This window comes from Leucoraja erinacea, chromosome 6, assembly GCF_028641065.1.
Source record: "Leucoraja erinacea ecotype New England chromosome 6, Leri_hhj_1, whole genome shotgun sequence".
Classification (NCBI taxonomy): domain Eukaryota; kingdom Metazoa; phylum Chordata; class Chondrichthyes; order Rajiformes; family Rajidae; genus Leucoraja; species Leucoraja erinaceus.
Window position 1 is genome coordinate 57,840,097 of NC_073382.1, and position 20,625 is coordinate 57,860,721.

The window sequence follows — 20,625 nt, forward strand, 5'->3', positions numbered from 1 at the left end:
TCAACAATCAGAACAAATTAAAAACCAGCAATCAGCTTTTGAATTTACGAGATAAATAGCAAAGAATAGGCATTATGGAGTGTGCCTGATCTCCTCCCATCAGTTTTGATTGCCGTTTGAGAACTTCTTAAGATGTCAGGTAGACACAAAATGCAGGAGTTACTCAGCGGGACAGGCAGCATCTCTGGAGAAGGAATGGGTGCCGTTTCGGGTGGAGACCCTTCTTCCAACTGATGCCAGACAAGAACCAAGTCGTAGCTTGGCTCCATTGATTGAACATGAACAACAAAACTAGTTGGTTGAATAGAAACCATGGGAATTTTTTTTTCCCCCTCAGCGAAGCCTTAAAATAAAAATGACTTTTGTAATACTAATAGCCATGATACTGCCTGGGGAAATGCCAACGGAAGAGTAATCAATATCGGTAATTTATATGACATGTTACAAACTAGATATGCTCAGTTAAAAACAACATTTCAATTAAAAAAAACATTTCAATTAAAATCAACAGATCAGGCTGACATGGCAATCGTTAGGATTGTTAAGATCCATGAGCAGGGGAAAATGAATTTCTTATCAGAATTGGATTTGTTTTACTAATACAAAATTTTTGAAACATAACTTGTTCCTGCAAGTACTGTAATATCATGAATCAATCAAGCAGTAACTCAGCGGTGCGATCCAACTATTGGTTGGTATCACTTTGGTTTTCTTAGCAAGGGATCGTCGATTTCATGGTCTTCCTCGTGAGTATCTTCTTCTATCCAACTAGCTGGTGCGATTTCAACAAACCCTTGCCGGTTTCTTCCAGTTTCACAGTCTTGGGATTCGGGTTGACTAAATCGTACCCTTGGCATCAGTGCTTGACGTCTTCCACCTTCATCTCGACCAGAGTTAGACCCACTGTCCTCTGCTTTTACTTCATTTGTCCACTCCATTCGGTTTGGGCTCTGACGAGAACCCGAGCCAATTATGGACTGCGATAAGTTCCTTAGCTGCAGAGAATCTGTTTCCGAGCTAATGTCTTCACCCACTGCAAATTAAGAGCACAGTGTATACATTGTACAACATCAATTAAGCAACTTTATTCTTGCATAGATGAAGGAAAGTTGGAAGATCATTAACAAGCTAATTCTATTTTAACACTGCACATAATAAAGCAAAAGCATTAGGAAAAAAGGATGCTGCTGATCTCAGTCAAATACATCTTTCACAATACTCCCTGTGGGAAGTTACAGAAAGTGTGAGGGGATCCATGGCAAAGTGGAGCCACAAATAGCCCTAACCAAAAAGAGGGGTGGGCGAGGCAGGTAGAGGGGTATATAAACAAAAATTTACAGCAGAATCATGCCTTCCCCTTTAGCTGGAAATAAATTGTTCAAACATACCGAGTTGGTCAGGACATTCAAAAAAATGTCCAAGAACAATCCAAGAAGCAAATCAGAAATCCTTACTTAAACCTTGAGGTTTTAAACAATTAAAAAAAATTGTAAAGACTTAGGCTGTTTGTGACCAAAATCACATAGTTAATATCAAACACTAAAGAGTATAGCTTTAAAGTGAAAAGGATAAAGTTTAAAAGAGGAGCAACTTTTTTTTTAATATATAGAGGGTGATGGGTGCTGGGAATGGGCTACCAGGGGTGGTGGTGGAGGCAGATACAATAGAGGTTTTTAAAGAGCGTTTGGATAGGCACATGGATACACAGGGAATGGAGGGACATGGAACCTGTGCAGGCAGATAAGAGTTTGTCTTGGCAACATGTTCGGCACAGACATTGTGGGCCAAAGGGACTGTTGTACTATGATATTCTATGTTCTAGTTGAGATTAGGTTTCACCAAAACCCAGATCATTTCTAGCGATTTCCTTGCACTGTATTCGAGGCCTTTTACAATAGATATCAATATATCGCTAGTCTTCATGGTAACATGCTTATAGCTACCTACAACATTTATGTTACATCGACAAGAGATTCAGGTCCTTCTGAATCAGAGCATTTGCACAATTTCTCAATCAATATTCTTAGAAGGCTTAATTCTGATGTGTGGTGTAACTGCAGCGTAGTCAGTATAAATAAATTTCAGAACAAGAACTCAATGCCTGCAAATTGCTACATCACCCATTTAGCATTTTCCTCGTAACTAATTCTCTGCACAAGTTAATGTTATCCTTAACCCCTTGAGGATTTTTGTAGCGCATTAACAATAGCTTGGAAATTTCAGTTATACCACATTCACTTCTTATATCCTAAAAATGCCTTTAGATTTGTTAACTCGACTTCCCTTTCATAACATCAGTGTCTCCACTTTTTCACACAACTTTCAATTGGCAGTTCCATAGTAACGATTTTCCAAACAACTAGATTGTGGTTCTTGATTTTTTTTAAATCCTCTCTGGATTAGTGTTACATTCATCTGCTTCCAATCCACTGGGGATATTTGCAAGATCATTTCAAATGTAAACAATATCTTGAAAGCCACCTCTTAAAGATCAGGAATGCAGGTCATCGTTTCCATGTGACCTTTTTGGCGTTTAACCGTCTTTACTTTGAGATCCTTGCTCTCACCAGCATGTACTTGTGATGTATTGTTTGCAGGTATAATTTTAATTTCCATCCTCGAGTTGATCCTTGATTTTCTTCAACATAAAGTTGAAGCTCTTTCTTCAACATAAAAAGTAAAAAACTCCTTTGATGGTATAATGACTTGCTAATGTTATCTAGTCTAGCCTATCTATAAATCAGCATAATTTCTAAATGATCACATTTCTGCACCTATTTTATCATCCCACCTCTGTTTCTAGACAAACTTGTTACTCCCAGAATGATCGGTTCTCAACAGAGGTCTGACTTTTGTAATGCTACGCTTACACCTCAATCAGTTCTGGACCCGCCACGGTGTAGAGTGCATCTTCTGTCCCCTCCACCTTTGGACCTTTTTCTATGGGGAAAGAGTCCTCACCTCCCAGTGACGACCCCTTCTCCCATCTACAACATTCCCCCCTCCTCTTGGACACCCCTGCCTCTTCTACCCTCTCTGGAGCTTTTAATTGTCAACTGCTGACACATCAACCACCTTGACTTTTCTATTCCCTTTACCCACACCAATCTCACCCCTTCTGAAGAATGAAGAAAGGTCCAGATCTGAAATATCGCCTATCCGTGTTCTGCAGAGATGATGCCTGACCCGGTGAGTTACTCCAGCACTTTGTGTCCTTGTATTCTCTCTCTCTCTCTCTTTCTGTTCTGATGTAGGATCTCAGACCTGAACCTTTAACTGAATTTCCTTTCACAGAGGCTGCTTGAACTACTGAGTGTTTTCTGTTGTTTATTTAAGAGCTCCAACTTCTACAGGGTTCACCCCCCCCAATTAATTTCTCTACCACCGCATTATATTCCTCCACTGCCTCAGTGGTATTAAAGATTTCTCTATTTGATCGTTTTCTGACGAGATTGTTATAGTACAGCTCGATGGCAGCACAGTGGCACAGCAGTAGAGTTGCTGCGTTACAGCACCAGAGATCAGTTTGATCCTGATTATAGGTGCAGTTTATACGTTTTCCCCGTGATGGCATGGGTTTTTTCCCAGTGCTCAGATTTTCTCCCACACTCCAGAGGCGGACAGGTTTGTAGGTTAGGTAGCTTTGGTGAAAATTGTAAATTGGCCCTAGTGTGTAGGATGGTGCAAATGTACAGGGGTGATTGCTGGTCGGCATGGACTAGGAGGGCCAAAGGGCCCGTTTCCATGCTGTATCTCTAAAGACTAAAGAAAAGTCTAAAGTCTTACCTGTGAAAGCTGTGTTCCTCTTTGGGGCTCTGGAAGAAATTCTGGTACTTTGAGGCTGCGAAAATGGACGGCTCTTTACTGCACCAGACTGAAAAAAAAGGCAAAAACCAGCAAGGGTATGTAACTACAATCCGACAGCTTGGTGGAATCCTTTGACATTTGCAGCAGCAATTAGTTTGAAAACATCCATGGTGTGGAAATTATCCATCATACCTTTTCAATAGGGAAGGAGGGGAGATCAGTACATTGTGGAGAACAATTGTTTGAGGGAAGCAAATGGCAATTACCATGTGATGTGCGCATATGGAAAATCAACATATTTTTTCATTTATGGACTCTAACCACAGCTTAAGTCATGTAAAAGTAAAATATCTGTTCCAATGATGGAGGATTGTGCTTTTCATCAATTACATATAATCATGGCACAAATTATCCTACAAGTAACAAACTTAGTGTAGAATGCACCAACTAAATTCACCGCAATTGGCAAACATCACCACCCTTATATGCATGATGTATTGAGAATAAATGTATTAAAGCTAGTACTACCATCAATTTTAGCAAATGTCCTTTTTAAAAAAAATTAAAGCGCTACACTATAGGTCAAGGATCAAACAAGAGATATTGCAATTCAAATTTGATGTACTGCGGGAAAAGAGGGAGAGAGCATTAGGACATATACCTTCACCGTTTACTCATTTTTAACATGTTGGCAAAGGTTAGATGGACTATTTTATATTCTACTAGACCAAGTGCAGACCCGTTGGGTCTGTTTCCCCAACGGCGTTTGCGGGGGGGGGGGGGGGGGGGGGGCTGCGGCATCACTCACACTAACCACCCCTCAAACACACAGGCGGGGGAGGGGGGGGTGAAAAGAGGGAGACGGGTGTGGGAGAGGGGAGGGTGAGAAGAGGGGAGGGAAGGGAGAGGTGGAGGAGGAGGATACGGGAGAGATTTGGGAGGGAAAGGAGAGAGGGGTAGGGGGGGAGAGAGAGGGGGATGGGGAGAGGGTGTGGGTGAGGGGGGGGGGATGGGGAGGAGGGAGGGAGGGGGAGAGGGGGAAAGTGGGGAGGGAGAGTGGAGGGGGAGGGACGGAGAAGTGGAGAGGGAGGGGTAGGGGTGGGGTAAGGGGAGGGATTGAAGAGGGACAGAGGTGTAGGAGGAAGGTGGCGGAGGAGGAAAAAGAGGGAAGGGGCGGGGAAGAGGGAAGGGGGTGGGGGGAGAAGGGTGAGGAGGGAGATGGGGAGGGGGAGAGAAGTATGGGGGTAGGGGAGAAGAGAAAGAGTGTGGAGGGAGGGGGGAGAGTGGGGAGGAGGGAGAGGAGAGAGGGGTGGGGGAGGGGGAGGGGGGGGAGGGAAGGGGAGTGGGAGAGAGAGGGATGGGGAGGGGGGAGGAGAGGGAGAGGGGTGAAGAGATGGAGAGGGGGAGAAGAGAGGGATGGGGAGGGGAGAGAGGTGTGGGGGAGGGGGGGATGGGGTAGGGGAGGGAGGGGGAAGAATGTGGAGGGAGGGGGATGGGGGTGGGGAGAGAGGGGAATGAGTGGGGAGGGAGATGGGGGGGGGGGGGAGAGAAGTGGAAGAGGGAGGGGGAGGGAGGGAGGGAGAGAGAGGTAGGGGGAGTGGTGGAAGAGGGATAGGGGAAGGAGTGGGTGGAGAGAGAGGGGGGAAGGGAGGGGGAGAAGTGGAAGAGCGGGGAGGGAGGGGTAGGGGGAGTGGTGGAAGAGGGACAGAGGGGGAACGGGGGGGGGGGAGGGAGGGGGAAGAGGGGGGGGGGGGGGGGGGGGGAGGGAAGGGAAACATAGAAATTAGGTGCAGGAGTAGGACAGACATTCGGCCCTGAGCCTGCACCGCCATTCAATATGATCATGGCTGATCATCCAACTCAGTATCCTGTACCTGCCTTCTCTCCATACCCCCCCCCCCCCCCCCCCCCCCAAAAAGAGGGATGGGGGATGGGGGGAGGGGGGGGGAGGAGAGGGGGGGAGGAGAGGGATGGGGTAGGGGGTAGAGGGGAATAGTGCGGATGGAGCACTCCCGGGTTAGATTCCAATCTCGGGTGCTGCCTGTGTCAAGATATACAACTCACTTGCGCACTCCCCCATCCCTCTCTCCCCTCCCCATCCCTCTCTCCCCCCCCCTCCCCCCCCCCCCCTTCTACTGCTCCATCTCCCTCTCTCCCCTCTACCTCTCCTCCCCCTCCCCACTCTTCCACCTCCATCCCCATGAAATATAAGATTAAGGGTTTGGACACGCTAGAGGCAGGAAACATGTTCCCAATGTTGGGGGATTCCAGAACCAGGGGCCACAGTTTAAGAATATGGGATAAGCCATTTAGCATGGAGACGAGGAAACACTTTTTCTCACAGATAGTGGTGAGTCGGTGGAATTCTCTGCTTCAGAGGGCAGTGGAGGCCAGTTCTCTGGATACTTTCAAGAGAGAGCTAGATAGGGCCTTTAAAGGTAGTGGAGTCAAGGGATATGGGGAGAAGGCAGGAACGGGGTACTGATTGGGGATGATCAGCCATGATCACATTGAATGGCGGTGCTGGCTCGAAGGGCCGAATGGCCTACTACTGCACCTATTGTCTATACCTGAAGTACAAAATATACCCAAATTCATACAATTAACCTTTTTTAAAACTTGATATTCAGATTTCCAGTTACTTGGATTCATAATCATACCAACACTAAACAGGAAAATAATTTTACCGTACCAAATAATTTCCAAAATAGTTTTAAAGTAGTTTCAAAATAATTTACAACTTTTGGACATTAGAAAGGGGCCTTTGGCCTACCGAGTCCGTGCTGACCACCGATCACCCCGTGTATTAACACTATCCTACACACTTGGGACAATTTACAAGTTTACGAAAGCCAATTAACCTACAGACCTCCACGTCTTCGTAGTGTCAGGAAACCGGAGCACCCAGGAAAAGCCCACATGGTCACAGGGAGAACGTATAAACTCTGCACAGACAGCTCCCACACGCAGGATCAAACCTGGGTCTCTGGTGCTGTAAGGCAGCAACTCTACTGCTGCGCCACCGTGCTGCCCTGAGTTTCACCACTTTTCAGGGTTCAGATGAATAGCATTTTCAAGGATTCACCTTCCTGGCTCTGGTAGTACTGCGCATACTATCCCGAAGACTCCCGTGTCGCCGGATTAGGATTTCTTTGACCTGATTCTCAGCGGTCTCTCTTGGCAGACTGTGCCTGTTGTATGATGGTGCCTGTAATTTAAAAAAATATATAATGGTCAGAGCAGAAATCTTGGATTTTTTATTGTTATAAATATTGGAGCGCAAGTTGAATGCCAAGTAATTTGCTCAGTACAGACTTCATGTTCTTAGTAGTACTCCTTCCAGATATATATTCAGAAAATGTTAGCATGCCCATGTTTGAAATGAATGGCGGAATGGTGCAGTTGGTAGAGCTGCTACCTCACAGCGCCAGGGTCCCGGGTTAGATTCCAATCTCGGGTGCTGCCTGTGTCAAGATATACAACTCACTTGCGCATTTAATTGGAATGGTGAAAGGGTGTTACTCTTCCTTGATTATGCTGCTGGCCAGCATCAGGAGGAAAAGAAAGGGGAAAATAATATGGGGAGGATTGTCATTGATTAGGAAAGTGGGATCAAAGAGCTGAATGGCCTATTCCTATTTTCTATGCATAGGCGCAGGTTTGAAATACATAGACAATAAAGGCACCAATACCAGCATTGCCTTCAACTGGTGAGCATCAGCAAGTGGTGCAGTGGATGGCATGGAGTGAATTTATAAACTAATGAACATATGGGCCAAACGCAGGCAAATGGGACAAGCCCAGGATGCCAACTTGGTTGACATAGACAAGGTGGCCAAAGAGCCCGTTTCCATGCTGTATAACTATGACTCCACGGCTATGAAACCACATGGAGGCAGGGCTCAGAAACTGCCCAAGGAGCACGATTCACTCATGAGAAGCACTTTTAGACAAGTGAAATGAATAACAGTTATAACACTAATTTTAACTCAAAGTCCATAAGAGATAGGAGCAGAATTAGGGCCATTTAGTCCATCAAGTCTGCTCTGCCATTCAATCATGGCTGATCCATTTCCCCACTCAACCCCATTCTCTGCCTTCTCCCCATTACTCGGCTGTTATCAGGCAACTAAACAGTCCTCTCATCACCTAGAGTTTGGTCCTAACCTGCCATCTACCTCATTGTAGACCTTTGAACTTTATTTAATGAACTTTATTGGACTTCAATGTTATATCATTGTGCTGAATGTTGTATCTTTTATCCATTATCTTTGCACTGTGGACTGCTAGATGGTGCTTGTGTATGGTATTTTTGTTTTGATTGAATAGCTTGGTACACATGACAATAATAAACTAAACTAACATTTGACACTATGAACTCTCACATTTGAAAGGAAAATGTTACAAGGAAATGTTACAAGGAAATATGTAGCAAGTTCAGCAAGACTGACCCAAAACCTTGACCATTCTTTTCACCTACAGATGCTGCTCGACTCCCTGAGCTCCTCCAGCAGATTATTTATTGCAAAGACTGGAATTGGAGCAGTCCCTCGTGTCTGACATACCAGTTTGACCCTGTGTTCAGCAGCCATTGTAGATGGTTAAACTTACTCTCTGTCTGATCCGGTACAGACTCTTAGCCAAGATTTCTTTCATATTCTTCAATTCTTCTGAGGAAAGACTTTGAACCTCTTTGGGTATTTTACCCCTGGAAATTCAGATAAAAATAGAACAAAATTAACTAGAGTTGTACAACATGGAAGGCCTTTCGGCCCAACTTTTGTCCATGCTGGTCAAGATGTCCCATCGATACTAGTCCCACCCGCCCATGTTTGATCCATATCCATCTAAACCTTTCTTATCCATGTACCTGCCCAAATGTCTTTGTGTTAATGTACCCACTTCAACTACCTCCTCTGACAGACAGTTACATATACCCACTGTGTGAACTGGGTTGTGATTCAATTAAAATTAAGTGCAAAAATAATACAGCTGTCAAAGCAAAATACAAACAAATTGGAGACAAAAGAAACTACAGATAGTCAAATTGTTCTGCAAGATACAAAGTACTTGAGGAACTCAGCAGGTCCAGCAGCATCTGGAGAGCTAATGATGTTTCAAGTCGGGCCCATCTCCAATCTTTGAGTATGAAGGAGGGTCTGGACCTGAAATTCTATCCGTCCATTCCATTCCTTCCCTAGATGCTACCTGACCCGTAGAGTTCCTCCAGTACTTTGTATCCAGCAGAGTTTGAAGACACCAAATGTTGGTAATGGAAAAAAGGAGGATCTGGACAGTCAAGAAGTGACATTAGTCTGGACTTCTTTGCTCAGAGCTGCTCAGTTTGAACGCAGAGAGAGGAATTATTCCCTTTTCATTTATTTTCCTTCCAAATAAAAGCATGCTCCAAACAAAAGGGTGTTCATGAAAGCTAAATGAAGCTTAACAGAATAGCAATTTATTCACAAAATATGAAAGAAACCCCAGCTTTATAAGATTGGGAACACTCGGGACCAATTTGCCAAAACATATTTGATTTGGATTCTTAATTGTTTAATTACAACATCTGACATTTTAAAATAATGTAAATGAAGTATTTTACTTACAGCAGAGATGCAGATGATGACACTTTGCTGAGTTCACCCGATTCAGCCATTTGAATGGCATGTTTTAATTCCAGCTTCTTATAAAGAGCAACAATACTATTCTTCGGTTCATTACCCCGAATCAAGAGCTTGGCCAAATAACTGCGATCAAACTTCCTGGCTCTAAAGGTAAAGCCCAAAATCAAATGTGTTACTGGCTGCATGAAATACAACAAGTTACATCATTTACAATCATAAAAGGAGCCGATGTATTTTATAGCAGATGGTGTACAGGGCATCTCATATTCCTTTTAGTGATATTGTGTCCTCTGCCATCTTATCTAAAGGGACCCTTTGGCAGAGAGAGTAATAGTATCGTTTTCTGAGCAGAATGATTCATAGACAAAAGTATTCCAACTACTATAACCCTTTCAAAATAATCCATATAACACTGATGTTTAAGAAAGAAATGCAGATGGAAAAATCTAGACAAAAATGCTGGAGAAACTCAGCGGGTGAGGCAGCATCTATGAAGCGAAGGAATAAGTGAGAGCGGAGCTACGGGATATAGAGGAGACCCTGGTGAGAGCCTCATCTATAGTTGAAGAGGAGAACCCCCGTTCCCTAACAAATTAGGACATCTCCGATGCCCTGGTTTGGAACACCTCATCCTGGGTGCAGATGCGGCGTAGACGGAGGAATTGGGAGTAGGGGATAAGAGTCCTTACAGGAAGCAGGGTGGGAAGAAGTTGTCCAGATACCCATGGGAGTCAGTGGGTTTGTGCAGATGTCAGTCAGTAGTCTGTTACCTGCGATGGAGATAGTGAGGTCTAGAAACGGTAGGGAGATGTCGGAAATGATCCAGGTGTATTTGAGTGCCGGATGGAAGTTAGTGGTGAAATGGATGAAGTCAGTAAGTTCTGCATGGGTGAAGGAGGTAGCACCAAGGCAGTCGTCGATGTAGCAGAGGTAGAGTTTTGTTTGATGTACCTTACAAAGAGGCAGGCATAGCTGGGGCCCATGCGCTTGCACATAGCTATGCCTTGGATTTGGAGGAAATGGGAGGAGTCAAAGGAAAAGTTGTTGAGGGTAAAGACAAGCTCCACTAGGTGGAGGGGAGTACCAGTAGACAGGGATTGGTTGGTTCTGCGGTCGAGGAAGAAACGCAAGGCTTCAACACCCTCCTGGTGTGGGATGGAATGACTGGACATCCATGGTGAAGATGAGGGAATGGTGGCCTGGAAAACAGAAGTCATGGAGGAGACGAAGAGCGTGTGAGGTGTCTTGGACATAAGTCAGGAGGGATTTGACGAGGGAGAATAGGATGGAGTTGAGGTATGTGGAAATAAGTTCGGTGGGACATGAACAAGCAGAAACAATGGGTCTGCCAGGACAGTCAGGTTTGTGTATATTGGGGAGAAGGTAAAATCGGGCCGTGCGGGGCTGGGGAATGATGAGGTGGGAGGCATGGGAGGGCAGGGAGCCAGAAGTGATGAAGCCAGTGATAGCCTTAGAGATAATGGCTTGGTGCTCGTCTGTGGGATCATGGTCAAAGGATAAGTAGGAGGAGGTGTCTGAGAGTTGGCACCTGGCCTCAGACTGGTAGAGATCTGCGCACCAGACTACCACGGCACCTCCCTTGTCGGCAGGTTTGATCACCCAGTCTGGATTGTCGCAGTGAATGGAGGGCTGTATGTACCGGGGGGGGGGGGGGGGGGGGAGAGAAGGGAGAAAGAGTTAGAGTGAGAAATGGGGTGGAGTAAGTTGAGGCGGTTGATGTCCCGCTGGCAGTTTAAAATATACACTGATAGTCACACAGTATAGTCACACGCAGAGTGATCCACACAAACCAACTGAAGAGATGCAAAATCTGTTTGGTTCCTTTTAGGTTTTCAGACTACACACATATGTAGAACAGCACACACATGAACTGCAGCATACCATCATGTCATTCTGAATTGTGTATACAACACAGCTTCTCCTTTAAGGTCAAAGAATGAAAGTTACAATCTTTTTTTTTCTTTTTTTTTTTAATTTCAAAACCGTTTAGCCAATTATCTGGACCATGTATACGAGCTTTATTCAAGCTGAAATGACGTGGTCCCATGAACTTTATTGAGTTTGTCATTCATTCTTCAGAAATGTAATCTTAGAACCAGACGTCACAGTAGTTGTCCTCATGTCCAGCTCTTCACCAGTCTTAAGAAGGGTCACAACCTGAAACGTCACCCACCCATTCATGCCTGACCTGCTGAATTACTCCAACACTTTGTGTTTATCTTTGGTATAAAATAGCATCTGCAGTTCTGTGCTTCTACATTTCATCTGCAGTTCTGTGTTTCTAAACTAGATTTTGATGAATGTTCGGCGGCTACGGACTCACCCGTCTCTACAAAGACTTTATCAGTAACAAGGCATAATTAGAAATTGTTGTGGCATAATCTCCATTTGTGTGAATGAGTGCAACTCCACCAACTTTCACAAGGGTTGACATTGTGAGGAAAAGCAGGTTACTTCTATTTGCATCCCATCCACCATCTTGTTGTTGACCTCTCCGCGGTGAGCCCTGTCAACTGACCTCAGTCAGGTGAACGACAACAAAGAGGCAGCGGCAGCGCCACGGCTTGGCGCCAACCCGGAGAATGCACCCTTTTTAGTGCGGGCACCTACGGATGTCAAACCGGATGGCATCACCCTGCTGTAGACTTCTGCTGCCATCACCAGCACACCACGCATACATCGTCCACAAGATCCATTAGAGCAACTTGCCAAAGCTTCTTCATCAGTACCTCCCAAACCCATGCCACTGACCACCTAGAAAGACAAGGGCAGCAGGTGCATGGGAAAAACCATCATTTCTAAGTTACACCATTCAAACTTGGCAAACCCGACTGTAGAAACACAGAATGCAGATGCTGGTTTACCAAAGAAAGACACAAAATGCCGGAGTAACCGAGTGGGTCAGGTGACATTCCTGGAGAATGTGGATAAGTGACGTTTCAGGACTGAAGAAGGGTCCCGACCAGAAATGTCACCTATCCATGTTCTCCAGAGAAGCTGACAAACCTGACTGGGTAGATTACTTGAAATAGTAAATATTATTAATTAAGAATATTTTTGCTTCATCCCAAGAGCCAAAGTCCTCCTTCAAAGTTCACCTTCATGTGATAATTTCTTGAAACAAAAATTGCAATGCATAATCATTAGCAATTATTTTTCTTTTAGTGTCCCACATTAAACAAAGAACAAAATGTAACACAGTAGCAATAAAAATAGAATCATTAGTTCTACAGATAGTGTTGGTTTATAGTTCTTGCCCTTCAACTTCAGGAAACCCATTCTTCACAATATCACCAGTTATTATAAGGGCTTGCTGGAACTAATATTCAATGATAAAATGGCAAGTCAAAAGAGATGAAAATAAAAAACTGTAGAAGCGGCAATGTAAAATAAAAAATAGAAAATGGTAGAAATTCTCAGGAGAACATGCCACACCTGTGGGAAGAGAAACGAGCAAGTTAACATTTCAGGTTCAAAACCATTTGAGCAGAAATGTTAACTGTTTCACATCGTTTTTTGGTGCTGGGACCGTAACTATTTACAATACACATTGATGATTTAGATAAAGGGATCAAAAGTAACATTAGCAAATTTGTAGAGGACACAAAGCTGGATGGCAGTGTGAACTGTGAGGAGGATGCTATGAGGATGCAGGATCACTTGGACAGGTTGGATGAGTGGGCAGTTGCAGTTTAATGTGTATAACTGTGAGGTTATCCACTTTGGTGGCAAAAAAAAGAAGGCAGAATATTATCTGAATGGTGTCAAGTTGGGAAAAGGCGAAGTACAACGAGATCTGGGGTCCTTGTTCACCAGTCACTGAAAGTAAGCATGCAGGTACAGCGGGCAGTGAAGAAAGCAAATGGCATGCTGGCCTTCATAACAAGAGGATTTGACTATAGGAGCAAAGAGGTCCTTCTGCAGTTGTACAGGGCCCTAGTGAGACCACACCTGGAGTATTGTGTGGAGTTTTGGGTCTCCAAATTTGAGGAAGAACATTTTTGCTATTGAGGGAGTGCAGCGTAGATTCACAAGGTTAATTCCCAGGATGGCTGGACTGTCATATGTTGAAAGAATGGAGCAACTGGGCTTGGATACACTGGAATTTAGAAAGATGAGAGGGGATTTTATTGAAACATAAAGATTATTAAGAGATTGGACACGCTAGAGGCAGGAAACGTGTTCCCGATGTTGGGGGAGGCCAGAACCAGGGGCCAGAGTTCAGGAATAAGGGGTAGGTCATTTAAAAGGAAGACGAGGAAAAATTTTCACCTAGAGTTGTGAATCTGTGAAATTCTCTGCCTCAGAAGGCAGTGGAGGCCGATTCTCTGGATGCTTTCAAGAGAGAATTAGTTAGAGCTCTGAAAGATAGCAGAGTCAAGGGATATGGGGAGAAGGCAGGAACGGGGTACTGATTGTGGATGATCAGCCATGATCAGAGTGAATGGCGATGCTGGCTCAAAGGGTTGAATGGTCTACACCTGCACCCATTGTCTATTATTTTAGCTTCAAGGTAATTATCCTTAACAAGACATGATATTTTACATCAGCTAGAACAGAAGGAAATATTGGTGTCACACCTGTCATTTTGCTAAATGCTCTAAAGGTCTACAAACATTTAGTGCACTTTAGAACTATGATAGCTGTGACTGAGTATATACCTGTAATATTGTCAAAACACACGTTTTATTCCATTCAATATTGGTTTCTTAATTCAAAAGGCAACTTCATTCTTTATAAAGTAAACATTTTCAATGCCTTTGAATATTGACAGAAAACTCTGTGTTCAATTGCCCATCAATACCAATGTGATGATTTCATCAGTCATTTATATTGCTCTTCACTCCATTTGCTTTATTCCAGTAGAGGGAAGCATTACAATACCTTAAAGCACCAGATGCACTGTACTTCTAAACTGTTATTCATTGACTAATATAGTTGAGTAAAAGTAATATGAAAGGAACAAAGCTCTTTAAAAAACAAAAATGCATTTTCATATTGCATGACCTTAAGGACTAGAATACAAGTGGTTAAATAAATTAAACACTTTAAAATAAAAACAATTACGTTGACTCAATCCTAGCGAAATATACTGTATAAAGGGCATTGCAATACTGGCAATTGGTGTATTTTGTTTTAAAAATTAACAGTTCTTTTAATATATACATTACTAGAGCTCCTAAAACAAACATCCAAGGTAGCAGGCATGCTGTGTGTGCATCTGAATGCATGGACATACAATGCTTGAAAAAACGTTGAATGGTATCAGTATTCATTCTAGAGCAGAAGCTTGGAGCTTCAAACATAGATTAAGTGTTCCACCATGCATATAAATCATGACCTCATTGAGATCTAGATCTAGATCTAGATCGAGAGCTAGATAGATATATAGTGACTTATTTGTAACATTAAAAATAGTAATTGAAATGGCATATCAGCTAGTTTCTCACCAGGATGGTCAAAAGATATTGATGACAGTATTTAACAGATTTTAAATCTGGTCATAACAAAATATATATTTTAAAACAGGAATCAAGAGTGTTCTAGTGTCATACATCCCAAAACAGAATGGTGCTTTCTTTCTCTTATCCCTCTCCAATATGATGAGTTCGCCCAAATGGGGCATAGGAACTAACAGAAGCCAAAAGATGCTGGAATCATGAACAAAACAAGAAGTGCTGGAAGATCTCAACATGTCAGACAACATCTGCGGAGGGAATGGACAAACATGTTTTTTTCTAAAAATTTAGCCCTTGTGCTTTCTGTCAGAGTGACTCTGTTAACTGGACAGAGTCATCAGATGGATGTCAATATCTTTGATGACTCTCAGTCTATCCTTGATCGGACTTTGCTGGCTTTACCTTGCACTAAACATTATTCCCTTATTACATATCTATACACTGTAAATGGATCGATTGTAATCATGTATTTTCTTTCTATTGACTGTTTAGCAAGCAACAAAAACTTTTCACTGTACCTTGGTACACGTGACAATAAACTAAACTGAAAATAACTGAACTGAAACATCTTTCATTCAACTCTGGGAGCAAATTTCTCAGCGGGGCCCAAGTTATAAGATCATAAGGAATAGAATTAGGCCATTCCGTCCATCAAGTCTACGCTGCCATTCAATCATGGCTGATCTATCTCTCCCTCCTAACCCCATTCTCCTAGCCTTCTCCCCATAACCTCTGACACCTGTATTAATCCAGAATCTAACTATCTGTCTTAAAAATATCCATCGACTTGGCCTCTACAGCCTTCTGTGGCAAATAATTTCACAAATTCACCACCCTCTGATGAAAGAAATGTCTCCACATTTCCTTCCTAAAAGACCGTCCTTTAATTCTGAGGTTATGATCTCTAGTTCTAGACTCTCCCACTAATGGAAACATCCTCCCCACATCCACTCTATCCAAGCATTTCACTACTGAATGTTTCAATGAGGTCCACCCTCATTCTTCTGAACTCCAGCGAGTACAGGCCTAGTGCTAACAAAAGCTCATTATAGTGTAACCTACTCATTCCTGGGATCATTCTTGTAAACCTCCTCTGGACACCGTCTAGAGCCAGCACACGGTTCCTCAAATATGGTGCCCAAAATTGCTCACAATTTTCCAAATACATATTCCAACTTCTGATTTATGACAGCAACTAGAAGCATAAATGTGTCATACAAATGCAAATGGTTCCAAGGTTAGCATTCAGTTAATGATTCATTTTACAAAAACGTTGTATATATTAAATAAAATAGCTGAATTTATTTGGTATTTATAAAAAATAACAAATGCTGAGTAACAACGAGAGAGGCAGCATCTCTGGAGAACATGGATAGATGAAGCTTCAGATCAGGATCTTTCTTCAGACCGATTGTGGTGGGGAGGAAGAAAACAAAGAGAGGAGAGGAAGGACAAAGCCTGGCACCTGGCAGGTATTAGGTTGATCCAGGTAAGTGGGGGATGATGGTCAAAAGCCAGAGATGAAATAACAGAAGGGGCAAGACTAAAAGATTGAAAAATTCCAAATTGTAAAGCTGGAAGAAGGAATGTAGGTGGAAGTGGAGGGGGTGAAGATTTGGCATTTAGTTTCCTTGAAAGATAATTGGACAAAAACAATCCGTGCAAAACAAGAATGTTTTAAACATGAATTAGAGGCATTTACTTTATCACAACATGGATATGAAGCAATCATTCATACTTGTCTCTTAGGTTGTGGTGACTCCATTGTCCACAGACGTCCACAACTCCAGCCAACACATGGTCAAATAACTAGACATGGAAATGAAATTTTGGATTAAACACTTAATATTTTTCCTGCAAGTTTTTTTCTAAACAACCAGATGAGTTCTCATGCTGGAATAAGCAGGAGTGCTTCAGTTTGTGTCTGGACTGTGATGATCATACTTCAAGGGATGGGGAACCCTAAACATCATTTGACATTCCCTTCCATGCACATCCATTACTTCCAGTGGCAGAAGCAGAGATGTCCAAAGGCTGACTTAACATTGTGTTTTCAGCTTGCACTTTAAGACACAGAAAATTAAATAGACTTCCCTTTTGGTTTGGCTAGTCTTTGACTAGAGAGCGGTACCGAGCTACTACTTATCTCATTGGAAACCCTCATACTACCTTTAATCAGACTTTACAAGTTCACAAGTTATGGGAGTAGAATTAGGCCATTCGCCCATCGAGTCTACTCCGCCATTCAATCATGGATGATCTCTGCCTCCTAATCCCATTTTCCTGCCTTCTCCCCATAACACTTGACACCCATTCTAATCAAGAAGTTGTCTATCTCTGCTTTAAAAATATCCACTAACTCAGCCTTCACCCCTCTGTTGCAATGAGTTCCACAGATTAACTACCCCCTGACTAAAGAAGTTCCTCCTCACCTCCTTTCTGAAAGAGCGCTCTTTAATTCTTAGGCCATAACCTCTGGTTTTAGACACTCCCACCAGTGGAAGTATCCTTTCCACATCCACTCTATCTGTGCCTTTCATTATGCTGTAAGTTTCAATGAGGTCCTCTCTCAACCTTCTAAACTCCAGTGAGAAGAGGCCTAGGGCTCTCAAGTGCTCATCATATGCTAACCCACTCATTCCTGGAATTATTCATAAACCTTCTCTGGACCCTTTCCCAAACATCCTCAGATCTGGTGCAAGGTAGTCTTGCTCAAATTTTCTCTATTTGGGCAAGACTACCTTGCACTAAACATTATTCCCTTTATCTTGCATCTGTATACTTTGGAAGGCTCAATTGTAATAATGTATTGTCTTTCCACTGACCGGTTAGCGGCAATAAAAGCTTTTCAATGCTCCTCGGTACATGTGGTAAACAAAATGCAACACCTCACACTTATCTGTATTAAATTTCAAGAACCATTTCTCAGCTCACCTGCCCAACTTAAAGATCCTGCGAGAAATGAAGTTAGAGGAGACTTCAGTGATATGAAAATTTGAGGCCATAGTGGTTTTGAAACATAGGTAATGTAGAACTTGCAGCACTGCACATTTGGAAGATAATGCGAATCTCAAATGAACCACCCAGGAATAAACAAGTAGGCAGATAAGAGTTGTACAAAGGTATTTGGTATGCTTGCCTTCATGGGCCAAGGAGCAGAGAATAACAGTTGGAATGTCATGCTATAGCAACAGAAATCATTAGGTTAGGGCACATTTGTAATGTTGCATACAGTTTTGCTCACCATAACCTGGGGAAGAAATGGTAGCATTAGAAAGAGTGTAGAAGACATTCGTCAGGATGTTATCTGGATTGGAGGGCAGTGGATAAAAAGAGTTTGGATTGTAGAAAAAGTGAACTACAGATGATAATTTATACCAAAAAAAGGCAGTGCTGGAGTAACTCAGCAGCTCAGGCAGCATCTCTGGAGAAATAGGATAGGTAATATTTTTGGGGTCTCTGGATTGAGTTCAGCGAGGGGGTACAAGGACAGGTGTTGCATCTCCTGCAGTTGCGGAGAAAGTACATCGGGTGGTGGTGGTTTGGGTGGGAATGGACAGGTGAAATAAAAAATTGGAGTGGGCAGTCCCTGTGGAAGGCGGAAATGGGTGGAGATGAAAAGATGCGAGCCCTTAGGTGGTGACGGAAATGTCGGAAGTGTCAGATGTGGAGGCTGGTAGGGTTAAAGGTGAGAACTAGGTGAACTCCAGCTATGATGCAATTGGGGGAGGGGGGAGGTGGAGGGAAGGAGTGCGAGAGCAAAACCACGGGTCAGAGGAGACACATCTGAGGGACTTGTCGTGATTTATTCTCATTGGAACATTGGAGGCCAAGGGGTGAACTTAGAGGCTTATACAATTATGAGGGGCATAGATAGGGCAGAGAGTTAAAAACCTTTTCTATGGATGGAGAGTCGAAAACCAGAGGGCATACATTTAAAGTGAGGGGGGGATTTAATGGAGATTTGAGGGGCGTCTTTCACATGGACACCAATAACCGATACGCAGACTACTTACTCGAATGTGAATCTCTTCACCCACTGTTGGCGGCTGCTTATTTGATTTTTTAACTTCCAAAAATGCAACCAATGGGCGGATAGTCATTCCCTAAGGGGGGAGAGAAAAAGTAATCAACATTCAGAGACATACTTCCAACAAATACAGACACATGTTGATTTGAGAAGCACAAATCATTAAATTTTAAGCAGCAGAAATTCATCCTTCATCTTAATGGCACACAGACTAATCAAAATCCACGGAACTGAATTTCAGAAATGAAGATCAATGCATGTCAGTACATCAAGTGTTAAACATATACAAGAGGGACAGTTCTATCCCAAACGTTCTTATGGCAGAAGTTAAACATTATTTTAAAATCTACTGATGCATCCAATCCTTCAATCTTATGGGTATGGCAGCAACTTACTGGCCTGGTATCCAAAGGACTGGACCGTTGATCCATGAACACAAGCTCAAATTGCAACACTGTTGTGAAATTTAATTTTGAAATAATTTAAAATCAGGAATCGCACAAGTAAGTGCACTGTTGCATCTTTCCCTATTCTGGCTTTTAGGTGGTTCGGGACCCACCAAAGAAATTGCCCTATAACTGCCTTGGGAACAATGAAGAATGAACAAAAATATGTGGCCTTGCCACTGCCGCAGCTGATGAATAAACAAATTAAAAACACAGACTTATGCAACAGAATAGCAGTTGAGTGACAGTAAAACATTACATTGATAATCCTTACATTTTTCTGTGACCTACCACTAAATAGTCATGATTAACATTGATATAATTTCATACTATTTGCATCACTTTGTTGAAAGACACACATTACATAAGAACTGCAAGAATTTAACCAAACCAAATTCAATTAGACCAACAAATTACTTTGCACCTTAACTCCATTTCCACCTTGGTCAGATGACACCTTAAACCTCGTGACCTGGTGTCCAGACAACAACCTTTTTCTCAAAGACAAGACAAATAAGATAGTGATCAACTTCAGGATGCAAACCTGTACACATACAGCTGGTTTGTATTGATGGCATCAAAGTACAGAGGGTCGAAAGCTATAAATTCCTAAAAGTAAATATCACCAGCAACTTGTTCTGGACCTCCCATATCAAAGCAATGGCCAAGAAGCCACACCTGTGCCTCTATTTCCTTAGAAGGCTTAGGAAGTTCAGCATGTCTCCAACAACTCCCAGATGCACCATAGAAAGCATTTTATCAAGATGCATCACAGCATGGTTTGGGAACAGCTCCATCCAAAAGTTGTGAATGCAGCCCAGACTATCACACAAACTAACCTCCCTTCATTTACACATCATGCTGCCTTGGCAAGACTACCAGCGTAATCGAGGGCGAGTCGCACCCTCTTCTCACTCCCTCTTCTCCTCTCCCATCAGGCAAGAGGTACAGAACTGTGAAAACGCATACCACCAGATTCAGGGACAGTTTCTGCCCAGCTGTTATCAGGTTACTGAACCATCCTATCAACTAGAAAGTAGCCCTTAGATACTATCCAACTCATTGGAGACCCTTGGACTATCTTTAATTGGACTTTGCCTTGCACCAAGTGTTATTACCTTTATGATGTATCTGCATGCTATGGATGGTTCAATTGTAATCATGTACAGTCTTTCCACTGACTGGTTAGCACACAACAAAAGTTCATTGTACTTCAGTACATGTCACAATAAACTAAA

General features: G+C 42.9%; 1 protein-coding gene across 1 annotated transcript in view; it reads right to left on the minus strand.

Annotated features, from left to right (window-relative positions):
* Nucleotides 1-569: 569 nt before the first annotated feature.
* slc9a2 (solute carrier family 9 member 2) overlaps nt 570-20,625 on the minus strand; it is a 70,073-nt gene continuing 50,017 nt past the window's right edge. The window contains exons 6-12 of the mRNA XM_055637139.1: nt 18,928-19,017; nt 16,650-16,720; nt 9,414-9,575; nt 8,419-8,515; nt 6,893-7,015; nt 3,787-3,874; nt 570-1,033 (exon numbers count right to left, since the gene is read on the minus strand). Of these exons, the coding sequence (XP_055493114.1) occupies nt 699-1,033; nt 3,787-3,874; nt 6,893-7,015; nt 8,419-8,515; nt 9,414-9,575; nt 16,650-16,720; nt 18,928-19,017 (966 nt within the window). The 3' untranslated portion in view covers nt 570-698. The remainder of the gene's footprint in view (nt 1,034-3,786; nt 3,875-6,892; nt 7,016-8,418; nt 8,516-9,413; nt 9,576-16,649; nt 16,721-18,927; nt 19,018-20,625) is intronic.